General features: G+C 35.2%; 1 protein-coding gene across 1 annotated transcript in view; it reads right to left on the bottom strand.

Moving 5' to 3' along the window:
- Positions 1-3,159: 3,159 nt before the first annotated feature.
- The window catches only part of ATG3 (autophagy related 3), a 28,370-nt gene continuing 3,608 nt past the window's right edge, over positions 3,160-27,921 (bottom strand). The window contains exons 3-12 of the mRNA XM_079921345.1: positions 24,804-24,853; positions 20,833-20,903; positions 19,371-19,478; positions 14,161-14,210; positions 12,031-12,112; positions 8,495-8,529; positions 8,089-8,244; positions 7,185-7,312; positions 5,056-5,124; positions 3,160-3,426 (exon numbers count right to left, since the gene is read on the bottom strand). Coding sequence (XP_079777471.1) covers positions 3,345-3,426; positions 5,056-5,124; positions 7,185-7,312; positions 8,089-8,244; positions 8,495-8,529; positions 12,031-12,112; positions 14,161-14,210; positions 19,371-19,478; positions 20,833-20,903; positions 24,804-24,853 — 831 coding nt within the window. The 3' untranslated portion in view covers positions 3,160-3,344. The remainder of the gene's footprint in view (positions 3,427-5,055; positions 5,125-7,184; positions 7,313-8,088; positions 8,245-8,494; positions 8,530-12,030; positions 12,113-14,160; positions 14,211-19,370; positions 19,479-20,832; positions 20,904-24,803; positions 24,854-27,921) is intronic.

Here is a 27,921-nt window from a genome sequence, read left to right as displayed (position 1 = left end):
ATGGCTATCACCAAGAAGAACACAACAGGGCTTCCCTGGTGGCGCAGTGGTTGAGAGTCCACCTGCCGATGCAGGGGACACGGGTTCGTGCCCTGGTCTGGGAAGATCTCACATGCCACGGAGCGGCTGGGCCCGTGAGCCATGGCCGCTGAGCCTGCGCATCCGGAGCCTGTGCTCTGCAGCGGGAGAGGCCACAACAGTGAGGCCCGCGTACCGCAAAAAAAAAAACAAAAAACACAACAAATGTTGGCAAGGATGTGGAGAAAAGGGAACTCTCTCACACTGCTGGCTGGTATGTAAACTAGTGCAGTCACTGTGGAAAACAGTATGGAGGTTTCCCAAAAAACTAAAAATAGAGCTACCATATGACTCAGCAATTCCACTCCTGAGTATATATCCAAAGAAAATGAAAATAACTCAAAAAGATACATGCACCCCAATGTTCATAGCAGCATTATTTACAATAGCCAAATACGGAAGCAACCTAAGTGTCCCTCAACAGATGAACAGGTAAAGAAGATATAGTATATATACACACTGGAATACTACTCAGCCATAAAAAAGAAATTTTGTCATTTGCAACAACACAGATGGACCTGGAGGATATTATGCTAAGTGAAATAAGTCAGTGAAAAGACAAATACTATATGATATCACTTATATGTGGAATCTAAAAAATTTTTAAAAAGAACGAATATAACAAAACAGAAAGAGACTCACAGATATAGAGAACCAACTAGTGGTTACCAGTGGAGAGAGGGGAGGGAGGAGGGGCAAGTCAGGGTTAGGTGATTTAGAGGCACAAACTACTATGTATGAAATAAATAAGCTACAAGGATATACTGTACAGAACAGGGAATATGGCCAATATAACAACTTTAATTGGCGTATAACCTATAAAAATACTGAATCACTATGTTGTATACCTGAAACTAATATTGTAAATCAACTATACTTCAATAAAAAAAGAGGCAAGAACAAAAATAAAATGCACAAACAGCTCAAAAAAAATCTGTAGTTTTGTATCAATGTTAATTTCTTAGTTTTGATAAATGTATCATGGTTATATAAAATATTAACATTAGAGGAAGCCAGATGAAGGGTGTATAGGACTTGCAATTTTTCTGTAAATCTAATATTATTTCAAAATAAAAAGTTATAAAACAAAAGAAAAAACCATTACCATTTGCTACTACTTATGCAAATTGAATGTTTAAAAATGCCACAAAGCTAATATAAAAAATAAACTAGGTGCAAAGACTTGTAAGATTGCCATGCGTAATCTGAAACCCAATTCTAAGTTCGTTAAAACAACTTTATCAAACCAACCCCATTTTTCTTAATGAGTGCTAGAAATCTGAACTCATAAAAACACATTTATACCATTAACATATCCACTTTTAGAGTCATGTACCACAATGTTCACTGCAGCACTATTTACAAAAGCCAGGACATGGAAGCAACCTAAGTGTCCATCGACAGATGAATGGATAAAGAAGATGTGGCACATATATACAATGGAATATTACTCGGCCATAAAATGGAACAAAATTGAGTTATTTGTAATGAGGTGGATGGACCTAGAGTCTGTAATACAGAGTGAAGTAAGTCAGAAAGAGAAAAACAAATACCGTATGCTAACACATATATATGGAATCTTAAAAAAAAAAAAAAGGTTCTGACAAACCCAGGACAGGAATAAAGACGCAGATGTAGAGAATGGACTTGAGGACACGGGGAGGAGGAAGGGTAAGTTGGGATGAAGTGAGAGAGTAGCACTGACATATATACACTATCAAATGTAAAACAGATAGATACTGGGAAGCAGCTGCATCGCACAAGGAGATCAGCTCAGTGCTTTGTGACCACCTAGAGGGGTGGGATAAGAAGGTTGGGAGGGAGGGGATATGGGTATGTCTGTATACATACAGCTGATTCACTTTGTTATACAGCAGAAACTAACACAATATTGTAAAGCAATTATATTCCAATAAAGATGTTAAAAAAATCCACTTTTGTTTTATGCATTAGGCACCCATGTAAAGATTTCAATTGGAAAAAAAGATCTTCTGATTTATGCCACCTAGTGGTGATTGAGATAAATATGACTGCCAGCTTAAAAAAAAATGATTTGAAGGTATCTGTACTATAAATAAGGCTTAACTGGGAGAAAAATGTTGACAATGTGATAACATCTATTACTACATATCATTTAGATTACAGGTATTCAAAAATAGGATATTTCAGTAAAATCAGTTGGGAAGATTAATTCAAATAAAGCCAGAAGAGTAGCTTGCTGCCTACATGAGCAAGCAGGATATCTGATGTGTATTCTAAGATGACACCCATGTTTACATCTCTCTATTATGCCGTATCAAACACCACCTTAATTCTATCAAGATTTTCATTATGGAGAGCTCCTTAAAACACAAAAATTGGGTTACAATTGGAAAAGGGGTAAAAATGAAGGGGCATTGAAGGTAAGGCAAGTATTCTTGAATGATGAGGAATACAAAAACCAACCAAGAAACGAAGGTTCCTTAGAGGCCGGGTTAGCCACTCCCACTATGTGCAAGATGGAAAGAAAGGGGACGAGGGGGCAATGTGGGGTACGAAGAGAATGTAAGAGGAATCCTCAAAGGGCCTGGGTTCTACTCCTCGGCTCTCAGCGGGTGTCCCTGAGTAGAACCTCACTTAACCTTTCTGAACTCCCAGACCCATATCTATAAACTGATGTGATACAACAAAGGGATCCCTTTAAATTCTAATATTCTATCAGGCAATCACCATAGGAAAAATATTCCTGAATCTTTAATAAAAAAATAACTTTGGTGATACAAACTTAGTAAAACAATCCAGAAAGAAAATAAGTAACAGCACTTAACGCATTTCCTGGCACACAGTAAGTACTTCATCAATATTAACTACTAGCAGATAGGAGACTTAGGGAGATGGTCAGAGAGGGGAAACAAAAGGAACAGAAAGAAGAAGGGAAGGTGAGTCTAGCATGAAGTATTTTCTAGCCCCAGCTCTCACATTATTACACATTTAAATACCTTCCTCATAAGTGTGAACCAAAAATACTCTTACCTTCATTCTGTACGAGATACTTCTACACTTGAAGAATTATCATCTTTTGATAAGAAGCAAGAAAAACGGTCTCTTTACACTCATTTTATTAAACAAATAAGGCTGGTAGAGGAACTTTTATTTAATGCATAAACATATAATTCTCTTTATTAGAGAAATTGTACATATCGGTGAATATGGTCAATGGTCACATCTATGGGTTAATTCTTTAAAAATCAGAATCAATAATTAGGATAGATTCTATGCTCTCTTTGTTACATTGTGAAGTGTCTTGTGTAGTCATATTCTATTGTTGGAATGACAGCTTGTACAAATTTCAAGAAAATTAGAAGATACCTAAAGGTCTTTAGCTAAGGAAAACAGATTGGTAAATACTTCTATGATTTAAGCTAACATTGTAAATATCCATTTTATTAAGCAGTAACTCCTCAGAAAAAATACAGAAGACAAAATCTTAAATCAAGTATATTATATTAAAAAAATTCATTCATGCAATTGGTGTCTATTCAGCATGAGGCTCTCTATAAGAATGACTGACCCGGCCGCATTTAATATTTGCATGTAAGACTTCTTAATGAGTACAAGTTCATATTAGCCCAAATATTTTAATATAAAAATAAGGACAAGGTTGTACATGTTTAAATGATTGGGAGATGGTCTTTTTATTGCCTACAAGTTTGCTAGAGTATGTTAGAAAATGAGACAGTGTAAAGAATATAAAAATACTGAAGTAAAAGAACAAAAAATAAGTAAAAACCCTCCATAAGGAATGATTCTTGGTTAGTATATGTACTTGCCATATACTATACTGGAATAGTCTTTAATAAATCTGCTATACTGGACTGTCTTTAATAAATTCCTGAATTTTTTTCTATGTTCCACTGTACTTAGAAACATTAAGAGATTAATTTTTCTCAGGGGAATTGATGACAATTATGAATTATATATAGAGTCTTCCAAGTTGCTACACAGCTTCCAAAACAGAGATAAATGCTCAAATTATGCATAATAGAATTTTAAGAGTAATTCTGGTTTGGACCAAAAGTTCTTGGTTTGTTTCAGTATCAAATCAGCCCAATGTTTCTCTGAGGCACACATTCTATTAGCAATGCTTAGTTTATCTGTAGTTCCAACACAGTGGTGACCCCTCAGTCTACATCTAACACTGAGTGGCAGGAACCACCAAGTCGAATGTCAATCTAGCATCAAACTAATTCAAGCTATTTGGTATTTAAATCATTGACTCTTGACTGCTTTTGATGAATCCATGCTATGGGTACGTGTATTTCAGGATCCAGTAGTTTACTTAATTCCTCTTGCTAACCCCAGAGAAATAAAGAGGTGCTCTTATCTGGAGAAAAATGAAAATACTACATTTGAAGACAACCTGAAATAGATTTCAGGTGCTTTACTTTTTAATTAACCTATTTATTTAATCTGAATTCTTTCTTTGCTTCAGAGACCTCAGACTGACAAAACCCAACTTTACTTTTACCTGATAGAAAAGTACGTTTTTGATAATATGTTAAATCAGAAATATACTTGAAAAGATATTCATGTGTTATCCTCTAAATTCACAGGTTATTCATCTTTCATCAACAGATTAAGCACTTTGAGTTTCTTTTCCATAAAGAGTTCACAGTTGTGCATACTCTCAGCCACTGCCTCAACAAACAAAAGCACTGGCAAGATGCCACCTAGAAGTACATATTGCTCTGAAGCTCTGTAACAAGGCAGAGCTAACTGGTGCACACAGGGACATGTGCTTATCAACTGAACAAGGCCAGAACTATCACAATGTAACATTTTCTAAATAAATTAAGGACTCCCACTAAGACTTCCAGATGTGTGGGGCTAAAATAAGTTATACTACTGTGCCTTAAAGTTTATACTAAATTTCCCAAAAAGGGGGAAAAAAAATCCCAGAAGCAATTTTCCTCTAGTCGCATACACAGGTAAGGATACATATGAACACCAAGTTCTCCCCCTCCTTCTGCAACAGTCTCAATGATTTTCTTCATCACCTCAGCATGCCTAAAAGCAAAAGAACACATCTTATTAGTATAGATCAATTGGATCAAAGTAGGAAAAGCAAGCTTTTGTTTGCGAAGAAACCTACATTATTACACCTATGTTATTACCGCCTGTGAATTAATTTTAATATATAATAGTACTATTGTAAAATATTCTCCTCCCTACTCCCCAACAAGCCAGATTGTTGAGTCATGCAGACAGTTTTATTGTAGCCACGGTAGTCACAAATGAACACAATGGGACTAGTTAGCTTTCCTATAATGGGGGTGGAAGGGAGGTAGGGCAGAAAATCAGAGAAAGGGAAATCATGCCAGGGCATAAATACAGAGCAAGGGCTCTCTGCTCTGAGAAACAAAAAAGAACCTAAACAGGCAAATTCAAAAAAGCTACATGGTTAACAGCTGGTCAAAAAAAACACAAAGATATTTATAAGGCTGTGATTTTGACTGTTTCAATGTTTAACAGAGAGTAAACCAAAACTGAGTTAAAGAAAAGCCAACTGGTCAGAGTTAAGAGGTTTATATATATTTTTTTTCAGATTAAAATTATCTGATTCTATTTAGAAAAATTTTTTTGGCTTTATATAAAGAAGGATATTTATCTGAAGTTTTCCACAAATTTTTTTGTGGCCAACTGGTGAATCTCCTATGCTATAGAAAAAGGTGGCATCAAAGTAATTGCCTGAGCATATAATTGAGAAAAGGGCACTGTACAAAAGAAATGAACTTTTACACATATCCTGGCTTAAATAACACCACTTCAATTTTTATGAGTACAACCTTCATGAAAGAGGCAGTCAACTTAGAAGATGAGAATAAATGTATTGGCCCTGAGAATATGAAGACATAATCTGAGGCAGCCAACGGCAAGGCCTAAAATGCCCTTGCAGTCTCATTTTACAGGGTCCCAGCTTTTTTTTGCCTTATTTACATTATATTCCATAATACAGTCATTTACTAAAATGTTTAACATCACCAGTTAAATTATTTATCTCTTTTTCCCATTGAGTAAAGTTTATACTTCAGAAAGAGACCTGCCTCAGTTTGATAAGCTCTGTCCTAAACTCTCAAGCCATAAGAGGATCCAAAAAAATAACTCTCAAAAATGAAAACCTTTTAGATTAGGTAATTTTAGATAGTTTTAGTTTTAAACCAATGACTCTTGAAATACTTTTCATAGTTAGCATTATTAACACTCTTAATATAAATAAACTTGAAAAATGAACTAGACTTCCTATGGGATAGATTTTTGGAATAAAAAGGTTGTTAAAAATGAGAAGAAAATATTAAAGGATTTTTTAAAACAAGACTGTTGCCTCTAATTATTCAATGGAATATCAGCGTTTTCATCTGAAAAATACTGTTACCAAAATTGCTCAATGATTTGTAGAAGTTACCCATTAGAAATAACTGAAAGAATTTAGCATGTAATTTTTTTTTAAGGAAAATTCTAAGCAGATCATATATATAGATTCAGTTTCACTTATTTGGCCCTGTGAAAACACATTAATACAAAGAAATCCCAAATTATAAAATGTACTTGATTTGGTAGGGCTGAAAACCTCTTAATTGAAAAGTAAAGGAATAGAAATTCTACACACATCTCCCTTCACTAACCAATAAAAAGAGATAAATGGTCACCTAGAAAAAGCACAAAGTTAACTTTACATTGCACATTCGCAGAAAGATATATCACAATAGAGCAAACCATGTCTAAATGATTAGTATTTTTTAATCTAAAAAGGATCTTCCAAAGTATTCTTGGAGCTAATAACAGGAGTGAAATCACAAAGATCTATACTATAACTAAACATACACAAAGGACAAAAATTATTCTTAATGAATTTAAACTTAAAGGAAATTGGTAAGGTTTTTTTTCCTTGTCTTATATATTATTTAAGCACAAAAACATTCCTAAGGAAGATAAAAGAGAATTTTATTTATTAAGTAAATTTTTTCTGTTCGGGCACCATGTTTATACAGACTCCCAAGTAGTAAATCCATGAAGTATACACACACACACATGCACACAAATACACACACACACACACACAGACACACCTGCATGGGTGAACTGAACACATAGGAGGTGGTGGAAGATGAGGGTGATTTTCAATGGTCACTGTTTTCTTCACATGATCTTGACTGATGTCTTCATACATGTGCTCAACTGTTAAAGGCTGCCGTTGCTAAAACCATAAAAAGTGCTTCATTTGAAATTACTGTTTAAAAACTTTTAGGCCTAAACTTCAGGGTTTATACTTATCCCCACCTCCCACATCACTTGCAGTTCTGAATTCTATACTATTTAGAATCACCAGATTATTTTGGGCCAAGGATTTATTTACACCAAGTAGGGAGGGAGGGAGGAGAGAGTCTGTCCATCAAGGTTATGTGACATCAGCCACCATCTAATACAGAAAAGATCCTACAAAAAGGCAGGTTCATGGCTATCAAAACATTTTATAACTTTCTAACATCTTTTAGGCCGATTTTGTTTTATTTTCTTGTTTCCCATTTATAGTCATTGGAATGACAGGTTAAACAAGTTACTTTTATTTCAGTTATCCTTTAATTCAATTAAGTGAAATTCTTAAGGAAAAAAACTACATGCAATATGATCATTCTACAAATGCCTATATATCCAATAGATATAATCTCAAACAAAATTTAATACAACAAACCAACTTCAATTTTCCTCACATTTTGAAGGGATAAATAAGCTCAGGGACCAAGAAATAAATGTAACAGATTATTTCTGTTTAATTCTTAGCAGTGGTGGTGTTACAATGGATAATTCAGTTTCTTCAAAATAAGAATCAAACTCAACATAAATCACAAAATTATAAAACAAATGATTTGTAAAATTTAAAAGGCAAAAGTATATATCCATGGGCCTAATGACAAAAGAATTCAACACAAAAATTTAAAATATTTACATTAAAATGTCTTTCTTTATTTTTACCTCATCATAGCCGAACAACCATAGTCGTGGTGTCTGGTAGTATTTATCATAAGTGATGTAAAGGTCATAAGTTCTGGTTTGCAAAATAGCATCTTCACCTCCAGCATCAGTTTTAGCTTTACAAGCTTCTACTAGTTTCCTTGTATCTAGAGTAGCCTGGTAATAGTGGAGAAAAATTTACAACCATTAAAATCACTATGAATGTCTTGTTTTAGAAAATCTATTTTTCCCATCCCATATATTTTTTATTCAACAGCAGATATAACAAAATTTAAAGCTAAAATGTTATATACTGTAAACAATGTACACATATTAAAAACTCATTTGATAGATCAAGATATTAAGAACACTAATCCCCAAGTTTACTCATTAAAAATTAACTAAAGAGAAAACTTGATTTACAAACCTCATCTGTTTCCAACAATCCACTCTCTTCATATTCTGTTTAAAAAAGCAACAAAAGATTAATCAAGTTCGAAGTAATTTCCTAAACCAAATTACATATTACTTCAGAGTATCATTCAAAACCTGGGTTTTTGCTTTTGTTCTGACTGAAGATATTGAATAAACATGAGGGAGCTAATTCTATACTTCTAAAGCAGCAGACACTTTACCTGACAAAGCCAGAGAAAGTTAGCAGGCTTAAGGCTTGGCCTGTGCTACAACAGTCTATTACTAATACCAACTGGCACAATAATACTGCAGAGCCCTAGGTGACTCCATAGGGTGCACAAGGCTATTTATAGAATTGCATAAAATGTGCTCGTTAAAGTCATCACTGACTTCCACTTGGCTGAATCCAGTGGTCAATTCCCAGTTTTCATCTTAATTGACCTCTCAGGAACATCTGGCATGATTTATTCCCTCTTCCTTGGAACGTTTTCTTTCCTCAGCCTTTAAGATACTACATTTTCCTGGCTTTCCTCCCACCTCACTAGCTTCTCCTTCACTATCTCCTATGCTGGTTCCCCTTCATCATCTATAGTAACTACAGGCTCAGTTTTTGGACCTTGTCTCTTCTTTATCCACACTTACTCCCTTGATGATTTCATCTAGTCCCAAGGGCTTTAAATGCTGATGACTCTTAAATTTATTCCCTGACTGCAAACATGGATACCTAATTGTTTACTTAGGACTACAATGAGTGACTAAGGAGCACAGCAAATATCACATGTCAAAAACTGAGCTCCTGACTCCCCCTCCAAAGCCATTCACTCCTACAGTTTTCCCCATCTCAATAATGACATCTTTCCAGACATTTGGGTCAAAAACCTTGGAGTCACACTTGAGTACTCTCTCTCCCTCATGTCACATCCAATCCAGCAACAAATCCTTTTTTGGCCCTACCCTCAAAATATGTCCAGAATCTGCAGCTTCTCATCACTTCCAATTCCTACTCGAGGCCATGCCACAGTCATTTCTTGCCTAGATTATCAAAGTAGCCACCCAACTGTTGTCCCTATCCCTTCACTCTATTCTCAACACTGAAGTCACAGTGATTCTGTTGAGATGTTAAATCTCGTTCTCAGCTGTTCCTCTACTTAGAAAAACCCTCCAATGGCTTCTTGTCTCACTCTGAGTTAAAGCCAGGGCCCTACAAGATCTGGTCCCCGGGTTACCTCTCTGATTCCATGCCTTATTACTCTCCCCTCTCTCCTCTCTAGACATAGGAGCCTCCTTGCAGTATTTTATACAAGCCACACATGCTCCCACTTCAGGGCCTTTGCACTCTTCCTCAGATATCCAAACAGCTTGTCCGCTCACTTCCTGCCAGACTTTACTTAAAAGGTATATCCTCAATGAGGTTCTTCCTTGACTAACCTATTTAAAAATTACAACACTCATCGTACTACAAGACTCCCTATCCCCTCCCACCTTTATTTTTCTCCCTAACACTTATAACCATCTAAGACAGTATATATTTTGCTTATCTACTGTTTTTTGTCTGTGTCCCCTAAATCAAATATTAGCTCCGTGAGATCATGTCTACTGCTTTGTCTCCAGCACCAAATACAGTATCTGATATATAGATACTGTATTGCTTGATAAATATTTGATGAATGATGGATGAAAATTAACTGTTATATTAGATACCAACAACACTGTTTTTAAGCAAAATTCCATATATAGCAATTGTTTCTTTAACTCTATCCAAGGGAAATGTAACAAACATACTAAAAGGCTGCCAGATATTTAAGGCAGTCCCACAGCTTGTACTCTAAAAACAGTATTTTATTCATAAGGTTCCCCACTCCAACCGGGACAACTGTGTGCCATTCAGAGACAAATGGAACCCAGAAAGAGTATTTGTACAGAAGGTGGTTCTGACAATTATGAGACATCCACGTAGAAATGAAACTAAACAAGTAGATATGAAATTCAGGAGATCTGGGTTGGGGGTTTAGACATGGATGTCTTGAGCACAGAAATGGTATATGAGGATGCTGTGAGCAATTTCGGTTACAAGTAACTCATTTGGATTTCCTCAAAGAATAGAAGTACACAGTGGAAATAAGGACAAGACTCTTACTAGAATTCAGGAACAGATATACAGCTAGGTTTCACAGAAACTCAAAGTAATTTAGGAAACAAAACTAAAAAAGGTACTTTTAAGTAAAGGCTACGCTGGTTGATTAGGCTATGCTGTCACCTCCTCATCATCGAACACCACTTGCCATTATGGTGCTTCAACTCTACTGACACTACCTTCTACATTTGCATTCTCTCTCACTAAATCCTATGTATTGGGGGGATTTAGCCACCTTACAGCCTCCAAAATATCTGCCCTGTCTTTTTTAAATCCTCTTCCTTTTTCCAACTAACCCTCTCTCTATACATACACATATTCATATTTAAACTCTCATAGAGAATCTAATGTAATTTATATACCATTTTTCCTGTTGTAAACAATTCTGTGCCAGACCACAGTATTCAATTACAGAAGTCATAAGAGTAGATAAAAATCTACCTGGGAGTGAGCAGAAAAAAAAAAAAAGTGAAACCCCATGAAATAGTAACATTTAACAGTGAAGCAGAAGTAAAAGAGCCCAGCAAGATGACTTTTTACAAGAAACAGTCAAGGAAAGAGGAAGAAAATCCTGTGTCAAAAAATCAAGGGAGGGGCTTCCCTGGTGGCGCAGTGGTTGAGAGTCTGCCTGCCGATGCAGGGGACACGGGTTTGGGACATGGGTTCGTGCCCCGGTCTGGGAAGATCCCACATGCCGCGGAGAGGCTGGGTCCATGAGCCAGGGCCGCTGAGCCTGCGCGTCCGGAGCCTGTGCTCCGCAACGGGAGAGGCCACAACAGTGAGAGGCCCATGTAATGCAAAAAAAAAAAAAAAATCAAGAGAGGAAAAAAAAGGAGGAAATGGTTAACAGAATCAAAGCTGTATACTTTTAGACCCGTATTACCGTGTTATGTTAGTACAGTGGGTTTCAATCTCTTGTAACAATGATTCACTAATGCAGTGAGTCTCAGCTAGCAATCCTAGGAAGGCACTTCAGATTTTCAGGGAGCAGTGGAGGGATTCCATGTAGTTCAAAAGGCCCCATTAAGAATCACTATCATAAGGTTTTAGTAGTAAGATGTTATCAAAAAGGAAAAAGAAAATACTAAATGCCAGAACAAATTTTGTTCTGTTCTGAAAGAATTTAAGAATTAGCTTAAGAATCTGTGTCTTACGGCTGTACCCAGCATTAAAGATTTATGATCAGTACTGATCTCAGCAGAAATAATGCTATCACAGCTATGCTCTGGGTGAAGTAGAAGAGTCTAAGACCAAGATAAGTTCTGTGCTGATTAAATTTAAACTAAACAAATCCTCTCTAGGCTGTTAAATGTTAAATTTAGAACTCAATGGAGTAGAATTCTTAACTCACATCAATTACACCAATTCTAAAAGCAATATTCTATTGTGAGTAAAGCAAATCCAGAACACAATACCTTCCATATCTGCAGCTTCTCCTTCATCTTCCTCTTCCTCCTCCTCACATAATGCTGAGCAATCCTGGAGTTTTATACTGTCCTTTGAAATTGATTATATTTAAAGTCACTTAAATACGTTCATTAGTTCAAATACTGAGCACCCACATGCCGGCAGTGCTAACTAACCACTGTAAAAATAAGAGTGATAAGATAGTTCTTATGCTCAAGAAACTCCTCCATCAGATGACAAACCCATAAGCCAATCTTTAAGAGTGATGTGCTAAGTGCTGTGACTGAAAAATATAAAAGTATCATAGAAGCACCAAGTCATCTAAAAAAGTTGCCAGCTGCACTTCCAACAAAACAATACTTCTAGTTAAGCAATTCATTAGTATTAGAAAACCAATTCAAAGTTAACTTGCATACTTAAAGGAGAAAAAGCTATATATCTATAAATCACAATACATTTATAAGTTAAATTTATTATTATAAATATCATATTCTCTAATTTGTTAACATTCCTGACTGAATTAAGCAATTACAGTTACTAGAACACATAAGATTTCAGTTCTTAACTACATTTGCACTAGAATGAAATAATGCTAATCAAAGCCAAGCCTAACATACAATTATCATTTTCACGAAATTAATATTCTAAAAATCTGAAGTCAATGTAGTAGGTAAAAAAATTGGACATTTAGTTTCACCTAATTTATAATTTTACTCTGGATAGCAAGTATTCTAAGCACTAAATTATAAATAATCATGTAAATTCTATATTAAACAGGAAGTGACAGGGAAGATATATTCTAGTTGTAAATTAATTCTAAATAGTCAACCTTTACTAGGACATAAGAATGTTAAGTGGGATACAAAGTACCATATTAACCATTATTGCATTTATTAAAAATTCTTAAAAGAATTACCATAAACCTATCAAATAATGCTATCCACACTCCTCTGCCGTTTATCATTCCCAAAGTCTGAAGCATACATACTAATGGCTGGAGTAAACAGGAGCTTCTGAAGCAGCAAAGCCATTTATGTAATTTTTCCTTTATCATTCAAATTCTCCAAAAAGTAAAACTTCAAAAGGATGAATTCTCAGGCTGAACTGAACCTTAAATCCCTAGCAAGCATAAAATTGTACACAGGGAAAAAAAGTATTGTTTTGGTTTCTAACACCTTCTGTTAAGCCCCAGGTAACAAATCCCAAAAGATCCAAATGACAAAAACACATAAAGAAAACTATCTTAAACTAGGAACTGTTGTAGTTGAATGTTTCATAAGGACAAAAGGAACACAATTATTCTGTCCAAATATTCTATCTTCTAAGAGATCTGACTGTGAACAAAATAGTTAAGAAAAGATAAGGGTGAAGGCATTTCGTATTTTTTTCTATATTATTTCAAACAACTATATCAAAAATATGAAGACAACTGTAATCATTCTTTCTCTAGAAATGGAAAAGCTAATGTAATACAGATAGTCTAAATTAACTGAAAACTTTCAAGCAGAAAATTTCTACCCAATTATATATTTTTACCCTTCCTTCAAATAAACTGTACAATGAAACCCATTTAGCTTCCACTCATCCAAAATGGCATGATTTTGGATGACATAAACTAAAGTTTCCTTTAAATTTTCAAAAAAAATAAAACAAAAAAGCAAGAATCCTTCAAATTAGCAGTAAATTAAGAAACTACAGAAGAAATGAGTAAATTACTTAATGTTTAAACTACAAATTTAAACACGATACCATCAGCAGCTACTGATCAGCAAGTAAATAAATCCCCTCAAAACCTCCACTTGAAGACCATTTTGTACTTATACTTAAAAAGCCGTTTCTTTTAAAATGGCCTAGAAATCTTCCCAATTAGTAAAAAAATTTGTAGATTTTAACCAGTTACAATCTCAAAAAATGTTCTTAACCATTTGACAGATTAAAGAAAAGAGAAGCACTAGGAAACAGCAGTGTTTTGGTATGTTGATGTAGAAAAATGAGAGGGAATAAAATAGCTGGAATTTAAAAGAGCTTGATAATAAATAATTAGAGTTTGCATAAAAATGATATGAATAATCTCAAAATAAATATACATGCAAATAACTAGGTCACTGAATTTAGAAACATAAGTAAACAACCAGTACCTTGCTTTCCAGTGTAATCTCCTTAACTGCTTCGGTTATTCCTGCAATACCTGTTTAAAATTCAGCAGAATATAACTAAAATTAAGTTGTAAACATCCTCCATTTACCTGATTTAAGAAATATAAAAATACTTATTACCTAAATTCTCAAAGTTCTCTGAAACGAGGAGGCAATGTTAGCAGCACTTTCACAAATGAACTCTAATAGGAATAAATAATCCCAAAGGGTCCTTTCATATTAAAAATAAAATTAAAAATTTTAAATACCAATTTAATATTTTACCATAAATTATCCTACTCTATCATTCCTCATTTACTATTCTTCACTTATTTACTTTCCTTGTGTGAGTCTATCTAAATAAATATTCATCCTCATAAAATGAACAGATTAAGAGATTACAGGAATCATACAGGGTTGGTCAAAAGGTTCATTCGGTGTTTTCCGTAAGATGGCTCTAATAGCATTTAGTTATCTAACTTCATTCCAAACAATTTTTTTAGATTGTACGTGACAGCTGTCATATCAGCATGCATTTAAAAAAAAAACATCAAAATTGGTGAATTTTTGTGTAGCCATTTTACTGTTGAGGATGGGAGAAAAACAACATTTTCGGCATATTATGCTTTATTATTTCAAGAAAGGTAAAAACATAACAGAAATGCAAAAAAATGATTTGTGTAGTGTATGGAGAAGGTGCTGTGACTGATCGAACATGTCTAAAGTGGTTTGTGAAGTTTCGTGCTGGAGATTTCTCTCTGGACAATGCTCCACGGTCAGGTAGACCAGTTGAGGTTGATACTGATCAATTTGAGACATTAATTAAGAACAATCAACGTTACACCACATGGGAGATAGCCAACATACGCAAAATATCCAAATCAAGCGTTGAAAATCATTTGCACCAGCTTGGTTATGTTAATCACTTTGATGTTTGGGTTCCACATAAGATAAGCAGAAAAAACCTTTTTTTTTTTTTTTTTTTTTTTTTGGCTGCATTGGGTCTTTGTTGCTGTGTGCAGGCTTTTTTTTTTTCTCTAGTTGCGGCGAGCAGAGGCTACTCTTTCTTGCAGTGTGCGGGCTTCTCACTGTGTTGGCTTCTCTTGTTGTGGAGCATGGGCTCTAGGTGCACTGGCTTCAGTAGTTGCAGCATGGGGGCCCTAGAGCACACGGGTTTCAAATTCGTGGCACGTAGGCTCTGGAGTGCAGGCTCCGTAGTTGCGGCGCACAGGCTTAGTTGCTCCACGTCATGTGGGATCTTCCTGGACCAGGGATCGAACCCAAGTCCCCTGCAATGGTAGGTGGATTCTTAACCACTGCGAAGTCCCTGGAAAAAACCTTCTTGACTGTATTTCCGCATGCGATTCTGTACTGAAACATAATGAAAATGTTCCGTTTTTAAAACAAGCAGTGACGGGCAGTGAAAAGTGGATACTGTACAATAACGTGGAATGGCAAAGACTGTGGGGCAAGCAAAATGAACCGCCACCAACCACACCAAAAGCCGGTCTTCATCCAAAGAAGGTGATGTTGTGTATATAGTGGGATTGGAAGGGAGTCCTCTATTATGAGCGCCTTCTGGAAAACCAAACGATTAATTCCAACAAGTAATGCTCCCAATTAGACGAACTGAAAGCAGCACTCAGTGAAAAGCATCCAGAATTAGTCAACAGAAAACACATAATCTTCCATCAGGATAATACAAGACCACATGTTTCTTTGATGATCAGGCAAACACTGTCACAGCTTGGCTGGGAAGTTCTGATTCATCTGCCATATTCACCAGACATTGCACCTTCGAATTTCCAATGATTTCAGTCTTTACAAAATTCTCTTAATGGAAAAAATTTAAATTCCCTGGAAGACTGTAAAAGGCACCTGGAACAGTTCTTTGCTCAAAAAGATATAAAGTTTTGAGCTTCCCTGGTGGCGCCGTGGTTGGGAGTCCGCCTGCCGATGCGGGGGACATGGGTTCGTGCCCCGGTCCGGGAGGATCCCACATGCCACGGAGCGGCTGCGCCCGTGAGCCATGGCTGCTGAGCCTGTGCGTCCGGAGCCTGTGCTCTGCAGCCTGAGAGGCCACAACGGTGAGAGGCCCGCGTACCGCAAAAAAAAAAAAAGATATAAAGTTTTGGGAAGATGCAATTATGAAGTTGCCTGAAAAATGGCAGAAGGTAGTGGAACAGAAAGGTGAATACGTTGTTCAGGAAAGTTCTTGGTGAAAATGAAAAAGGTGTCTTTTATTTTTATTTAAAAACCAAATGCTCTTTTTGGCCAACCCAGTATTTATATTTAAACCTGCACTGAAATTTTTTCAACAAGATACTGGTTATACTAAATATGCTATTTAGGGGCTTCCCTTGTGGCGCAGTGGCTAAGAATCTGCTTGCCAATGCAGGGGATACGGGTTCGAGCCCTGGTCCGGGAAAATCCCACATGCCGCGGAGCAACTAAGCCTGTGAGCCACAACTACTGAGCCCACATGCCACAACTATTGAAGCCCTCGTGCCTAGAGCCCCTGCTGTGCAACGAGAGCAGCCACCGCAATGAGAAGCCCATGCACTGCAACAAAGAGTAGCCCCTGCTTGCCGTAACTAGAGAAAGCCCACGTGCAGCAACAAAGACCCAACACAGCCAAAAATAAAATAAATAAAATAAATTAATTTTTAAAAATTTAAAAAATATATGCTATTTGCTTCAGAAATCCTGGACATTCAGAGGTAGTAATATCATATCAGATTTATATAGGACTTTTTATTTTACTGTTTCTATATCTTATATAATCCTTACAAACACTATTCTGTAAGGTAATGATTTCTCCCTATAAAGAAATGAAGTCTCCAGAAAAAGAAAGTAATTTGCATGAATCTCACAGACAGTTACATGAATAATCTGGGACTCAACCCATACCTTTTTGGTTCAATGCTCTGTCCAGTGCACCTCATTAAGCAACTACCTTGGAACCTACTTATCTCAATGAAAGGGACATTAAGCAGATGGCAGCATCATAAGTCAGTTAAACAATATTTCTAATTCAAAATACCCATCAGTGTTCTCAATTAAATAGTTCAACAAGGATGGGAAATATTAAAGAAAAAAAAACCCTAAATACAAAATATGCTTTGCTCCCTTGTTAATCTTCTAAAGCTTTGATATATCTGTTCAATATATCCAAACCAAAGAATGACTCATTTTCACAAATGGAAAATGTCACAATCCACAGCTCTAGCATAAAACTTTTACTTCACAGTAGTTTTTTTAGAAATTATTTTATGATAGGTATGATTATTTTATAACAGTAAAGCCCAAATATTAACGTAATAAATTGCTATTACAAAACAATTCACTGAATCTACTACATAGAAACAAAAGAAAATAAATCTCTTCAATCTGTTTAAATATAATGTAGTAGTACCCCATTAAACCAGATTCTCCTAAAAGTAGGACATCCTGGCAAAGAAAAAGACAGCTCAAATGATTCTAATGAAGGTAATACTCTATAAGGCTGTGATGGTTAATTTCATATGTCAACTCAACTTGGGTAGGTTATTGTGTCCCATAGTTTGATCAAACAGCAGTCTAGATGTTGCTGTGAAGGTATTTTTTAGATGTGCTTAACATTTAAATCAGTATACTTAGAGTAAAGCAGATTACCCTCCATGATGTGGGTGAGCCTCATTCAATCAGTCGAAGGCCTTAAGAGAAAAAGACTGAGTGCTCAAGAAGAAGAATTAATTCTGCCTCCAGACTGCCTTTGGCTCCAGCTGCAGCAATCAACTGTTCCTTGAGTCTTCAGGCTGCTGGCCAGCCTGACCTGTACATTTCAGAACTGTTGGCTTCCACAATCACATATGCCAATTCCTCAAAACAAACCTGTCTGTATTTATATCCATGGTTTCTCTGGAGAATCATGACTAACACAAGGGCTAACAGAAATAAAAGAAACCTGAGAGAAGAAAAGCAGTAATGAAGCAAAGGGAACTGAGGTGAATAAAGAACCAGGCACCTAGCCTCATGAGTCAGCTGGAAGCACTGCTTTAAGCCAATCAGAATATAGTTTAAACCTAAAATTCTAAGGGTATCTCTCATAAACATTACTTAGAATTTATGTACACCACATCAAATGAAGTATAATACTATGTTGCTTTCTATGTAAGAAAATGATGCTACTTGTCTTCTGTCAACATGGCAAACATTTCTTTAGTTGTAGAATTTCTGTAATAGATTTCTGTCAATCCAATCATTCCGGCACCTGCTTATCTCTGTGATGAATGCCTCTGTAAATATGTACCTGGATTTTGGGGTAGGGGTTATGGAATAAAATACAACTAGACAACTTGAGAAACTCACTAACTTGATATCAGAAATACAGTGCTATAACCAATGGCTCTATTCAGTCAACAGGCAATTTCCTACAGATGTGCTACTCATATTTCCCAGTCATGTGAAGACTAAAGCAGAGCAGCTAAAAGATTCTGGAAAGATCCAGGGGAAAAAAGAAAAAGAAAATGTCCAACAGCACTACTCAGTGGAGAAGAGAGGATGATTTTTGAAATTATTTTAAGAAGTTGTTCAATCTATTTTCTCTAGGCCTTGACATGACAACATTCAACTCATTAAGGAACAAAAGAGCTTCAAATCAAGGAGCTCAATTCCTAAATCTGTTTCTATATCATCATAAGGAAATGATGGCAGTATCCTTTACTCAGAGAAGAGGAGAAACAGACTTAATGAGGTACTTTTTCCTGTGCAGATTATTTAGCCCTCTGACTACTGCAGTGAGTATCAACTGAGAGTAGCAATTTTGCCCCTCGCAGAATACCTGGCAATGTCTAGAGGCTTTTCTGGTTGTCATAACTGGGAGGATGTGACAGGCATCTAGTGGGTAGAGCCCAGAGATACTGCTAAACATTCTGCAATGCACAGAAAATGCTATGACAAAGAACTATCCTGCCCAAAATGTTTATAGTACTAAGACTGGGAAACCCTGCTCTACCACTACATTTGATATACCTCCTATTCTCTAGGAGTTAGAGGGAGAAAACTTGTTTTTAGTATCCTAGATTTAAACTCAGAACGTATTTTCTTTATTAAAACTAAGTCATAATATGCCTTTATGTAGCCTTTTTTTAAAAATGAAGGCTGTTATAAAAGATTGTAAAGGAGTTTAAAACAATTTAAACTAAATACATGCCATTCTAATCTCCTCTTACCTGTATTATGATAAGTATCTACCCATCCCCCATCACCATCATCTTCTTCAATGATAGCTTCCAATTCATCTGAATATTCCATCTGTTTGCACCGCTTGTAGCATGGCACTGTAAAAAAAATGGCAAAAACAGTTACTAGGACATAATCTGCTTCCTATAAATCCATTAAAAAAAGAGAAACTTTATTCCATAAAATATATTTCTGCCACCAAAATATTAGGTAAATATTATATTTTACTTCTAATAGGAGTACTTAATTTAAGAGTTACATTCAACCCACAAAATTATTTGACCACACTTATCTTTCCCTAAATAGCTTTGTTAGAAGACAAATACAAAGGCTCTACTGGGAGTGTTCTATATATTCTCTACCCTGATGGTCTGTGAAGATCAACAAAGCTGAAGTCAGAGATGACATCGTTCAACCTCAGGCTAATGAATAATATACTATTTTAACAGCTTTACTCTCAGGACATGGAGGCACCACCTGTCACACTCGGAGGCGGTAGAGGTGACCTCTGGTTTGCAATCCTAAAATAACTTTCAACATGTATTTCATAATTCATATTTAAGCTCCAGCTATTCATAATGGATAAACCAGTTAAAGTTCACTAACCTGCTAAACTTTACTCTCTTATACAAATTGGTGCCAAGTTTTTCATATAGCAAATGTATCGAATAACAGGTATTATAATTCATATAAGCCTAAAATTGAAAAATTATAAGGTAACAACATTACGACATGGGGTCAACAAAATGCTATTAATCTCCTGATTTTTTTTTAAAACAAGCAAGATATAAATGTCCAATCCTATCAAAACATATACTGTAGGAAATAAAAAATTGATGTTTTGTACATGTTTTCCCTTTCCTATAATGAGCAAATTAGAATAGAAATCAATGTATTGTTATGTGATTAGATAGGGACTGTAACAACGTTTTGATGTTGTTTTCAAATTAGCTTCATAAATAACTTCATTAACTTCATAAATACCTGTTTCAGAAACATTTTTGTGCCTATAGGCAATCTTTCAATGACACAACGGACAATAAAACCTCTCGCTTTGAGATTTTAGATATCAAAGATAGTATAAGTTATACTTTCCATGAAAAATTTAAGTCTAAAGATGATTAAAATAGCTAAAAAGATTATGATTATGAAGTCTGCTTAAAAAGCTCAATGAGAAAAAAGTCCATCTTGCTTAAAGCTCTTTTCCTTCATATCTTAAAACGAGACTTTTTTGGCAAAAAGAAATAACAAAAAGGAAGGAGATAAAATCAAGTATGGAAAAAATACTCTACCCATAGAAAATCCAGAGTTTCATTAAATTTCCAAATTTCTGTATGAGGGAAGCTGCAAGTACCGCTTTAAGCATGAATTAAGATCAGCAAGTGCTAAGGTTTTTTAAAAAATGTTAACTCTTTGCGCAAAATTAACTAATACATACAACATAATTCTTACCATTTTTGGTGACCAAAAATTGTTTGCCTGATGGTAGGTAAGCCTTCACTTTCAATTCCTCTCCTGTAGCCCTTTAAAAAGAGTGAAAAGCACCAAAATACAAAAAATATTTTAAAAGACAAAGACAGAAGGTATCACATGTTAATCTCAACACTACACAATCCACACCCCTGAGAAAATTATTTTAGGATTGGTTTGGGAAGGATGCCATAAGTGACATACGTCACGGCAATGAAGAGCACAGCAATATTTATTGTAAGTGAAATGTACCAAGAGATGCAGACAGACCAAAAGAATTTGGATTAAATATTAGACAAAAAGGTAGAATAATACAGAACTATATTATGCAACTATTGTGTTTGCCTCTAACCAAATATAATCTCATTCAGATTTTTAATCTTAAAGTACTGCTCATCTGAAGACCAAGAAGAGGCAGAAAAATAGCTCCATGACATTACATAACAAAGTAGGTGGTTCACAAGATTCACATTCCTACCACTGTATTAAAATTGGAACTAAGAGATAAAAGATGCTTTGAATCACAAGATGATAATGTTGAGAATAATGGTTGTAACAAACAAAAAATCCTTTTATTGAGTGCATATTAAGTATAGGACCTAGAACTCTAACATGCAGTATTTTTATATAATCCGCAGATATCTAAATACTGAGTAATATTTATACTCCCATTTTATAAGTAAACAAAAGCTTAAAGAAGTCGGGTTGCCCACAGTCACAAAACCAGAAGGTAGAGGAGCCAGGATGGAGCCAAGTGACTCTAGGGCTCCTGCTCTTGAACACTGCTCCCTCTGTGGGTCAGAGCCAGCTATTTGATTTTGGGGGGGCTACTGTGGAATATCTCACTCAGAAATTTGTTCAAACATTCTTCTGTGGGTCACCTAGGGGAATTGGTCAGAGCTAGAGTGGCATGTGGTATCTGTCAAAAATATAAATGAGCATAAATTTTGAGTTCTGCTGCCGTCTTAAGCTTCAGTCTAAAGTTCAAACCATAGATTTGAGCATAAGATAAAGCCAGGAAATGTCCTAAAACCATCTGGCAGGCTTCTAGTATCTTTAGACCATTTCCAAGTGTCAAATTCAACAACATCATGGTAATGCCTGAAGTTCTGTGGGAAGATGATATAATACAGTCACGATGGCACCTGTAAACATGAACATATAGCATAGAAATGGTCTGCTTCTAGCACTGATTTAAAATGAATTGCTCCTTTGGTCCCAACAATTTAGCCGAAGTACAGACATTGGAGTGTGATATAATTGAGTTCTAAGTTACAATAAAATTATTTAAACCATCACAATTTATGAAATGGAACTATAAACTACTACCTGCTAAAAGAAGATCCTGTCTATATATACCAACCCCTATAACAATACTACAGATTATACAACTAAACTAACTAGACAACTACGGGCTTCAACAAAGAAATCTGAATAAAGAAAATGTATATCTATCACACGTGTATTGAAGAAAATCCTTTAGTTCTTTTTCCATAGAATGACTATTACCTTAAATTTTATATATCTATATGACTTGAAATATACAAATATATTGTAGACCACAACATAGCTAAATATAGTTTTAACAATTTAGGGAGGAAAAAAGTCTAAAATCAGAACGCTTCTATAATATGAACATAATTTAAAATATGGAACAGAAATACACATAGGAAAGACAAGGACATAAAAATAAATGAACCTGACATTTCGGCCTTCCTTGGTACATAAAAAACAATGTTCTACAAGATAAAGAGCAATTGATCAAAAGCAGTAAGAACTATTCTGGATACGTGTTAAGCATAAAAATTAAGGGTAGGTTGGGCATTGGCCAAAGGCTCGGTGACACAAATGCAGTTTCTCTTTGACTTTTTGAAATATTGAAAACAGTCCAGGAACCCACTTTATTATTTTACAGATCCCAAAAGGCCCACGGTCCCCAAATAGGGGACAGACAGAATCATGAAACTCACAGAGGGGCAAGGACTTGTTAAAAAAAAAAAATTAAGGGTAATAGAAGAGGCCACAGATGAAAGAGAATTCTAACTGTGATTTTAAATAGTTTAATTATTTAAGCTCTTTAGATATTAAGGAAAACATTATCAATTAGAATCTTGTTAATTCTAGAACCCCTGCTCCCAAATCAAAACTCTACCTTTCAACTACAATTGAAAAAGTGTCACTGAGGGAAAAAAAAGGATGTAACAAGTTGAACCACTCATATACAAACAAGATGATAATTCCAAACAATTCTAGCCTAATTAAAATAGTCTGCCAGTATTGGGATCAATTTTGCAGCTACTGCCAGATGCTTTTATCGTAAGTATTCAAAGTAATGAAACTGAAGTTGTTTTAAAACATTCTGTTATTATTCAGATATTTAAAAAACACATTACAAGAACTGCTAGTTGCTTAAATTACTTTATAATTAAAAGAAAAGTTAATGAGGAAAATAAAAATTTGAAAAGTCTGTTACAAGTAGATTTCCAATTAAGACCTTATTTGGTATCATGAATCTCTCAACTTTTGAGCTCATTCCTAAAAAGGGGAGAAACTTTTGAACCTTAAAGAAGGTCTTATGGTAAAGAACCATAAGATTCTGCAAAATTCTGCAGTTATTAATGTCATAAAAAAATTCAGGGCTTCCCTGGTGGCACAGTGGTTGAGAGTCCGCCTGCCGATGCAGGGGACACAGGTTCGTGCCCCGGTCCGGGAAGGTCCCACATGCCACGGAGCAGCTAGGCCCGTGAGCCATGGCCACTGAGCCTGTGCGTCCGGAGCCTGTGCTCCGCAACGGGAGAGGCCACAACAGTGAGAGGCCCACGTACCACAAAAAAAAAAAAATCAATACATTTGAATTTGAAAAATAAGCTAATCAGGTTCCTTAAAAAACTAAAAATACAACTACCATATGACCCAGCAATCCCACTACTGGACATATATCCTGAGAAAACCATAATTCAAAAAGAGTCATGTATCACAATGTTCACTGCAGCTCTATTTACAATAGCCCGGAGATGGAAACAACCTAAGTGTCCATCATCGGATGAATGGATAAAGAAGATGTGGCACATATATACCATGGAATATTACTCAGCCATAAAAAGAAATGAAATTGAGCTATTTGTAGTGAGGTAGATGGACCTAGAGTCTGTCATACAGAGTGAAGTCAGTCAGAAAGAGAAAAACAAATACCATATGCTAACACATATATATGGAATCTAAAAAAAAAAAAAGGTCCTCATGAACCTAGGGACAGGACAGGAATAAAGATGCAGATGTAGAGAATGGACTTGAGGAAATGGGGAGGGGGAAGGGTAAGCTGGGACGAACTGAGAGAGTAGCACTGACATATATACACTACCAAATGTAAAATAGATAGCCAGTGGGAAGCAGCTGTGTAGCACAGGGAGATCAGCTCGGTGCTTCGTGACCACCTAGAGGGGTGGGATAGGGAGGGTGGGATGGAGATGCAAGAGGGAGGGGATATGGGGATATATGTATACATACAGCTAATTCACTCTGTTACACAGCAGAAACTAACACAACACTGTAAAGCAATTATACTCCAATAAAGATGTTAAATATTACTCTTATGAACAGAAAAAAAAGCTAATCAAAGTTATTAAACTTTTGAAAATTATTTTTTAAAGACCCACCACAAGAACAGACTTAGACACTATAAAGAAACAGAATACTGGTAAAGGAAGTAAGGCATTTATCTCAAAAATCTCCATCTTTCGTGCTAACAGAGCAAAACAAAACAGGCATAATGCTCAGTTTTTCTTCATTTATTTTACTTTAGCAACACTGGAGCACTATTTAATAGAAAAATCTACTAGAGGAGGGTTAAACAGGTCATTCTAATTTTCATGCACTAATCTATTTTGTAAACTGCCAAAATTATGAAGTCACACCTTTTATAAACTTTCTATTCCTCACTCAAGAGTACTTACCATTGCCATGTTGGACAGTGGTGGACTAAGTGATCTCCAGCTGCTACAAACTATTGAAGATTTAGAAGAAATATGAAAAAAGGAAAAAAGAAAAATTGAACATCATTGAATATAAGGTGGCAAAATACCAAAGGAATCATCCTGTATAAACTTGATTCAAAATAATCAATTAAAATGCAAACAGCACCAACTTGCTCTACCAGCCTAAAGATTTATTTTTGAATATTTATTAAAACTACAAAATTTTTAACATCCATGAAAATGTATATTAATTTTGGAAGAAAAAATATTGAGTGCTGTTAATTTTTTTATTCAATTGTAATCACTGGATTTAGATAATGCCAAAAGCATACAGTACCATGAAATGAATAAGGGTAACACAACAGGATTTTAAAATGCCAAACACCACTTTATGGGTGAATGAAATGTAGAGCGATTCTTGCTACTGGTTGAAAAGTCAATGAAGATCTTTGAAAAAATTACTAAATAACTACAGGTCTATGATGTAAGAATAGTTTATTACATCACAGTGCACACAGTTTTTCTCCCTCATTTTAAAAAAAAATTAAGTAACATCTTATTTTGAAAGCTTTTTCACAATATTAAAGGAATCATTAATAAAAGTGAGAAATGTACTGCCAAACAATGGGGAAAAAGTTAGAAGCTTTTGGATTGAATCAGAAAACACCAAGACAATTAAAAAATTGAATCCTCTAACACATCTTGGACTTTCTGGGCAGGCTGAACATTGTACAAATTTTTGTTTTTCTTCAGAAATGAAAAACAGACTCAGGAATAAAGAGTTTAATCTTCTGAGAATTTCCATTATACATGAGCATGGACTGATCTTATCGTAAGACAGAAGTCCTGCTTATTCTTGAGAGCAGAAAATGAAAGTCTGTTAAACACAACTGCAGTGTCCCAACTCAAGCTATATGCACACATACGTCCCCAATTACTATTTCACAACAGCTCTAACTTAAAATCATGTATTGTTCATGGGTTTATTATACAGCAAAAAATTATATTATCTTTAACCTTCTAATGTCTTTCTGAGAAAAGTATGTCTATGTATGATATTCTGCTTTAATTTGAGAGAATAAAACTCTATAAAATAAGAGTTCTGACAGTAACTTCTTTTAAGAAGATAGATTAACAAGATAAGATTCAGCAGCATACTCCCAACAGTAACTTTACAAAATGTTTCTGTTCTTTTATTTGAATAATTTCTTTACTACTTAAAGGGATTAGGTAAAGACAAAAACCCAAATGAAATCAACACCCGCTCCCCCAGGTTTTAAGCATTTTGGGTCTTTGCAACCAGATGCTGCATAACTCTACGGCTATTGGGAACTAATTCATCATCACCAAAAAAGTATTAATTAAACAAAGTGCAAGCAAAACAAAGAATTAAAACCTTAAAAATTCTTTAATGATACTGCCTTGAGATCACAAGACTCTAATATTTTATTCCCCAGCACCTCTGCTGGCATCCATCGAAAAAATAACAAAAACACTAGAAGATAAGGAAAAATATAAAAGAACATAGAATTGCTATGCTACTAATGATATTCAGTACATGTGTATATCTGCTCTCATTATCAGTGGCCATTATTATTATTACATGCTTCCTATGTTCAAAAGAAAGATTCAAGTTTCTAAATTCTCAATACTGCTTACAGTAGCTTTCTCTTAGTGATTAAATATTGGATAAGACTGAATAAATTTAACAAGGTAGAATCAATATTAACATTCTGATGAACAACTTTATTCTTCAAGCTATCCTCTATTACTAGTACTCTATTTACTCAAGTCATACACATGTTGTACATTAAAGTATTTTTAGTCAGACAGTACCATATTAGATAATGCCTGTCCTTATTTTTAAACACAATACTTCCACACCTCTCAATGAAAACAAAAAGGTAGTTAGAGGCTGACAGCCAGAAGCCCAGAAACAGTAAGAGAAAACAAATGAACAGATCAACTCAGTACAGATCCAAAGCATTTTGTCTTCTGGTTTTCTTCCTCTAGACTCATTCTAATCTAATTAAATCCCATAATTGCACTCTATCTCAATTCAGCATTATGTGGTTGGTACCCAGCTGAGCTAGTTTTTGCCTTGCATTTGTTTAAAAATGAGGAAATTCATAAATCACTTCATGATACAATTAAGTGTAAGAGTTATTCATTGTAGGATTAGTAGCTGTTTTAAAATGGTTTGCTTAATTCTATTCAATGACCACAGACTTGTATCTCTAAATCCAACTACCTATTTACCAATTAGCCATTTTCACATAGAGGAGATAAAGTCGAAGAGTACAAGAAAAACAGCACACTTTCATCTCTGCTCTTTATTTTAGATACTGAGTTTCAAGAACATTAATGATTAAGCTCAAAATTTAGTTTTATTTGGCATTCAAGGTATTAAACTCATGATGCCTAAGGCAGACTGGGTTCTTTAGAGAATGTCGAGTCAAAATCCCTCATTTTAAAGATGAGGAAACATGAGGCCTGTGCCTAGATTAATTGATTTGCCTAAATCAGAATAGGAGAAATTAGAGAAATGGGTCTAGAAGGCAGGTCTTCTAGGTTTTATCCATACTATTCTGTGTCTTCACTAAACATGAAGACAATTTTAGATAAAATTTTAGATAAAATTTTAGATAAAATTTTCAGTTAAGCACACCATCCTTTGAACTTACAAGGATTTGGAACTGAAGAGATTCCATCACAAGTGAAAACTAAAAGATCAGTTAATTCCCTGGCTTGAGGTCTTGGAATTTACAACCAGATCATACAACATGCCTCATTTCAATAAAGTTCCATTGCCATTGACTGGTACTTTTAATGAGAGTTAAAGGTGAAGCTTAAATAAATTATTTACCATTCATTAAGACTAAAAAATAAGTCTGCTGTAACCATAACTATTCATAAAACTGGAGTCCAAAAGGATTTTTAGACCAGAATGTATTTCTCTAAAGACAACAAAATAAACTACCTAAAGGAAAGACAATACTTTTATTATACAGATTTAGTGAACAAGTAAAATGATTCCTCAAAACATAATTCTGTATTAAAAGTATATAAAACACAACTGGCCTATAAAAGAGCCATT

This window comes from Stenella coeruleoalba (assembly GCF_951394435.1).
Source record: "Stenella coeruleoalba genome assembly, chromosome: 5".
NCBI lineage: Eukaryota > Metazoa > Chordata > Mammalia > Artiodactyla > Delphinidae > Stenella > Stenella coeruleoalba.
Note: the sequence above shows the minus strand (reverse complement) of the source record. Positions and strands in the feature narration are given on the sequence as shown.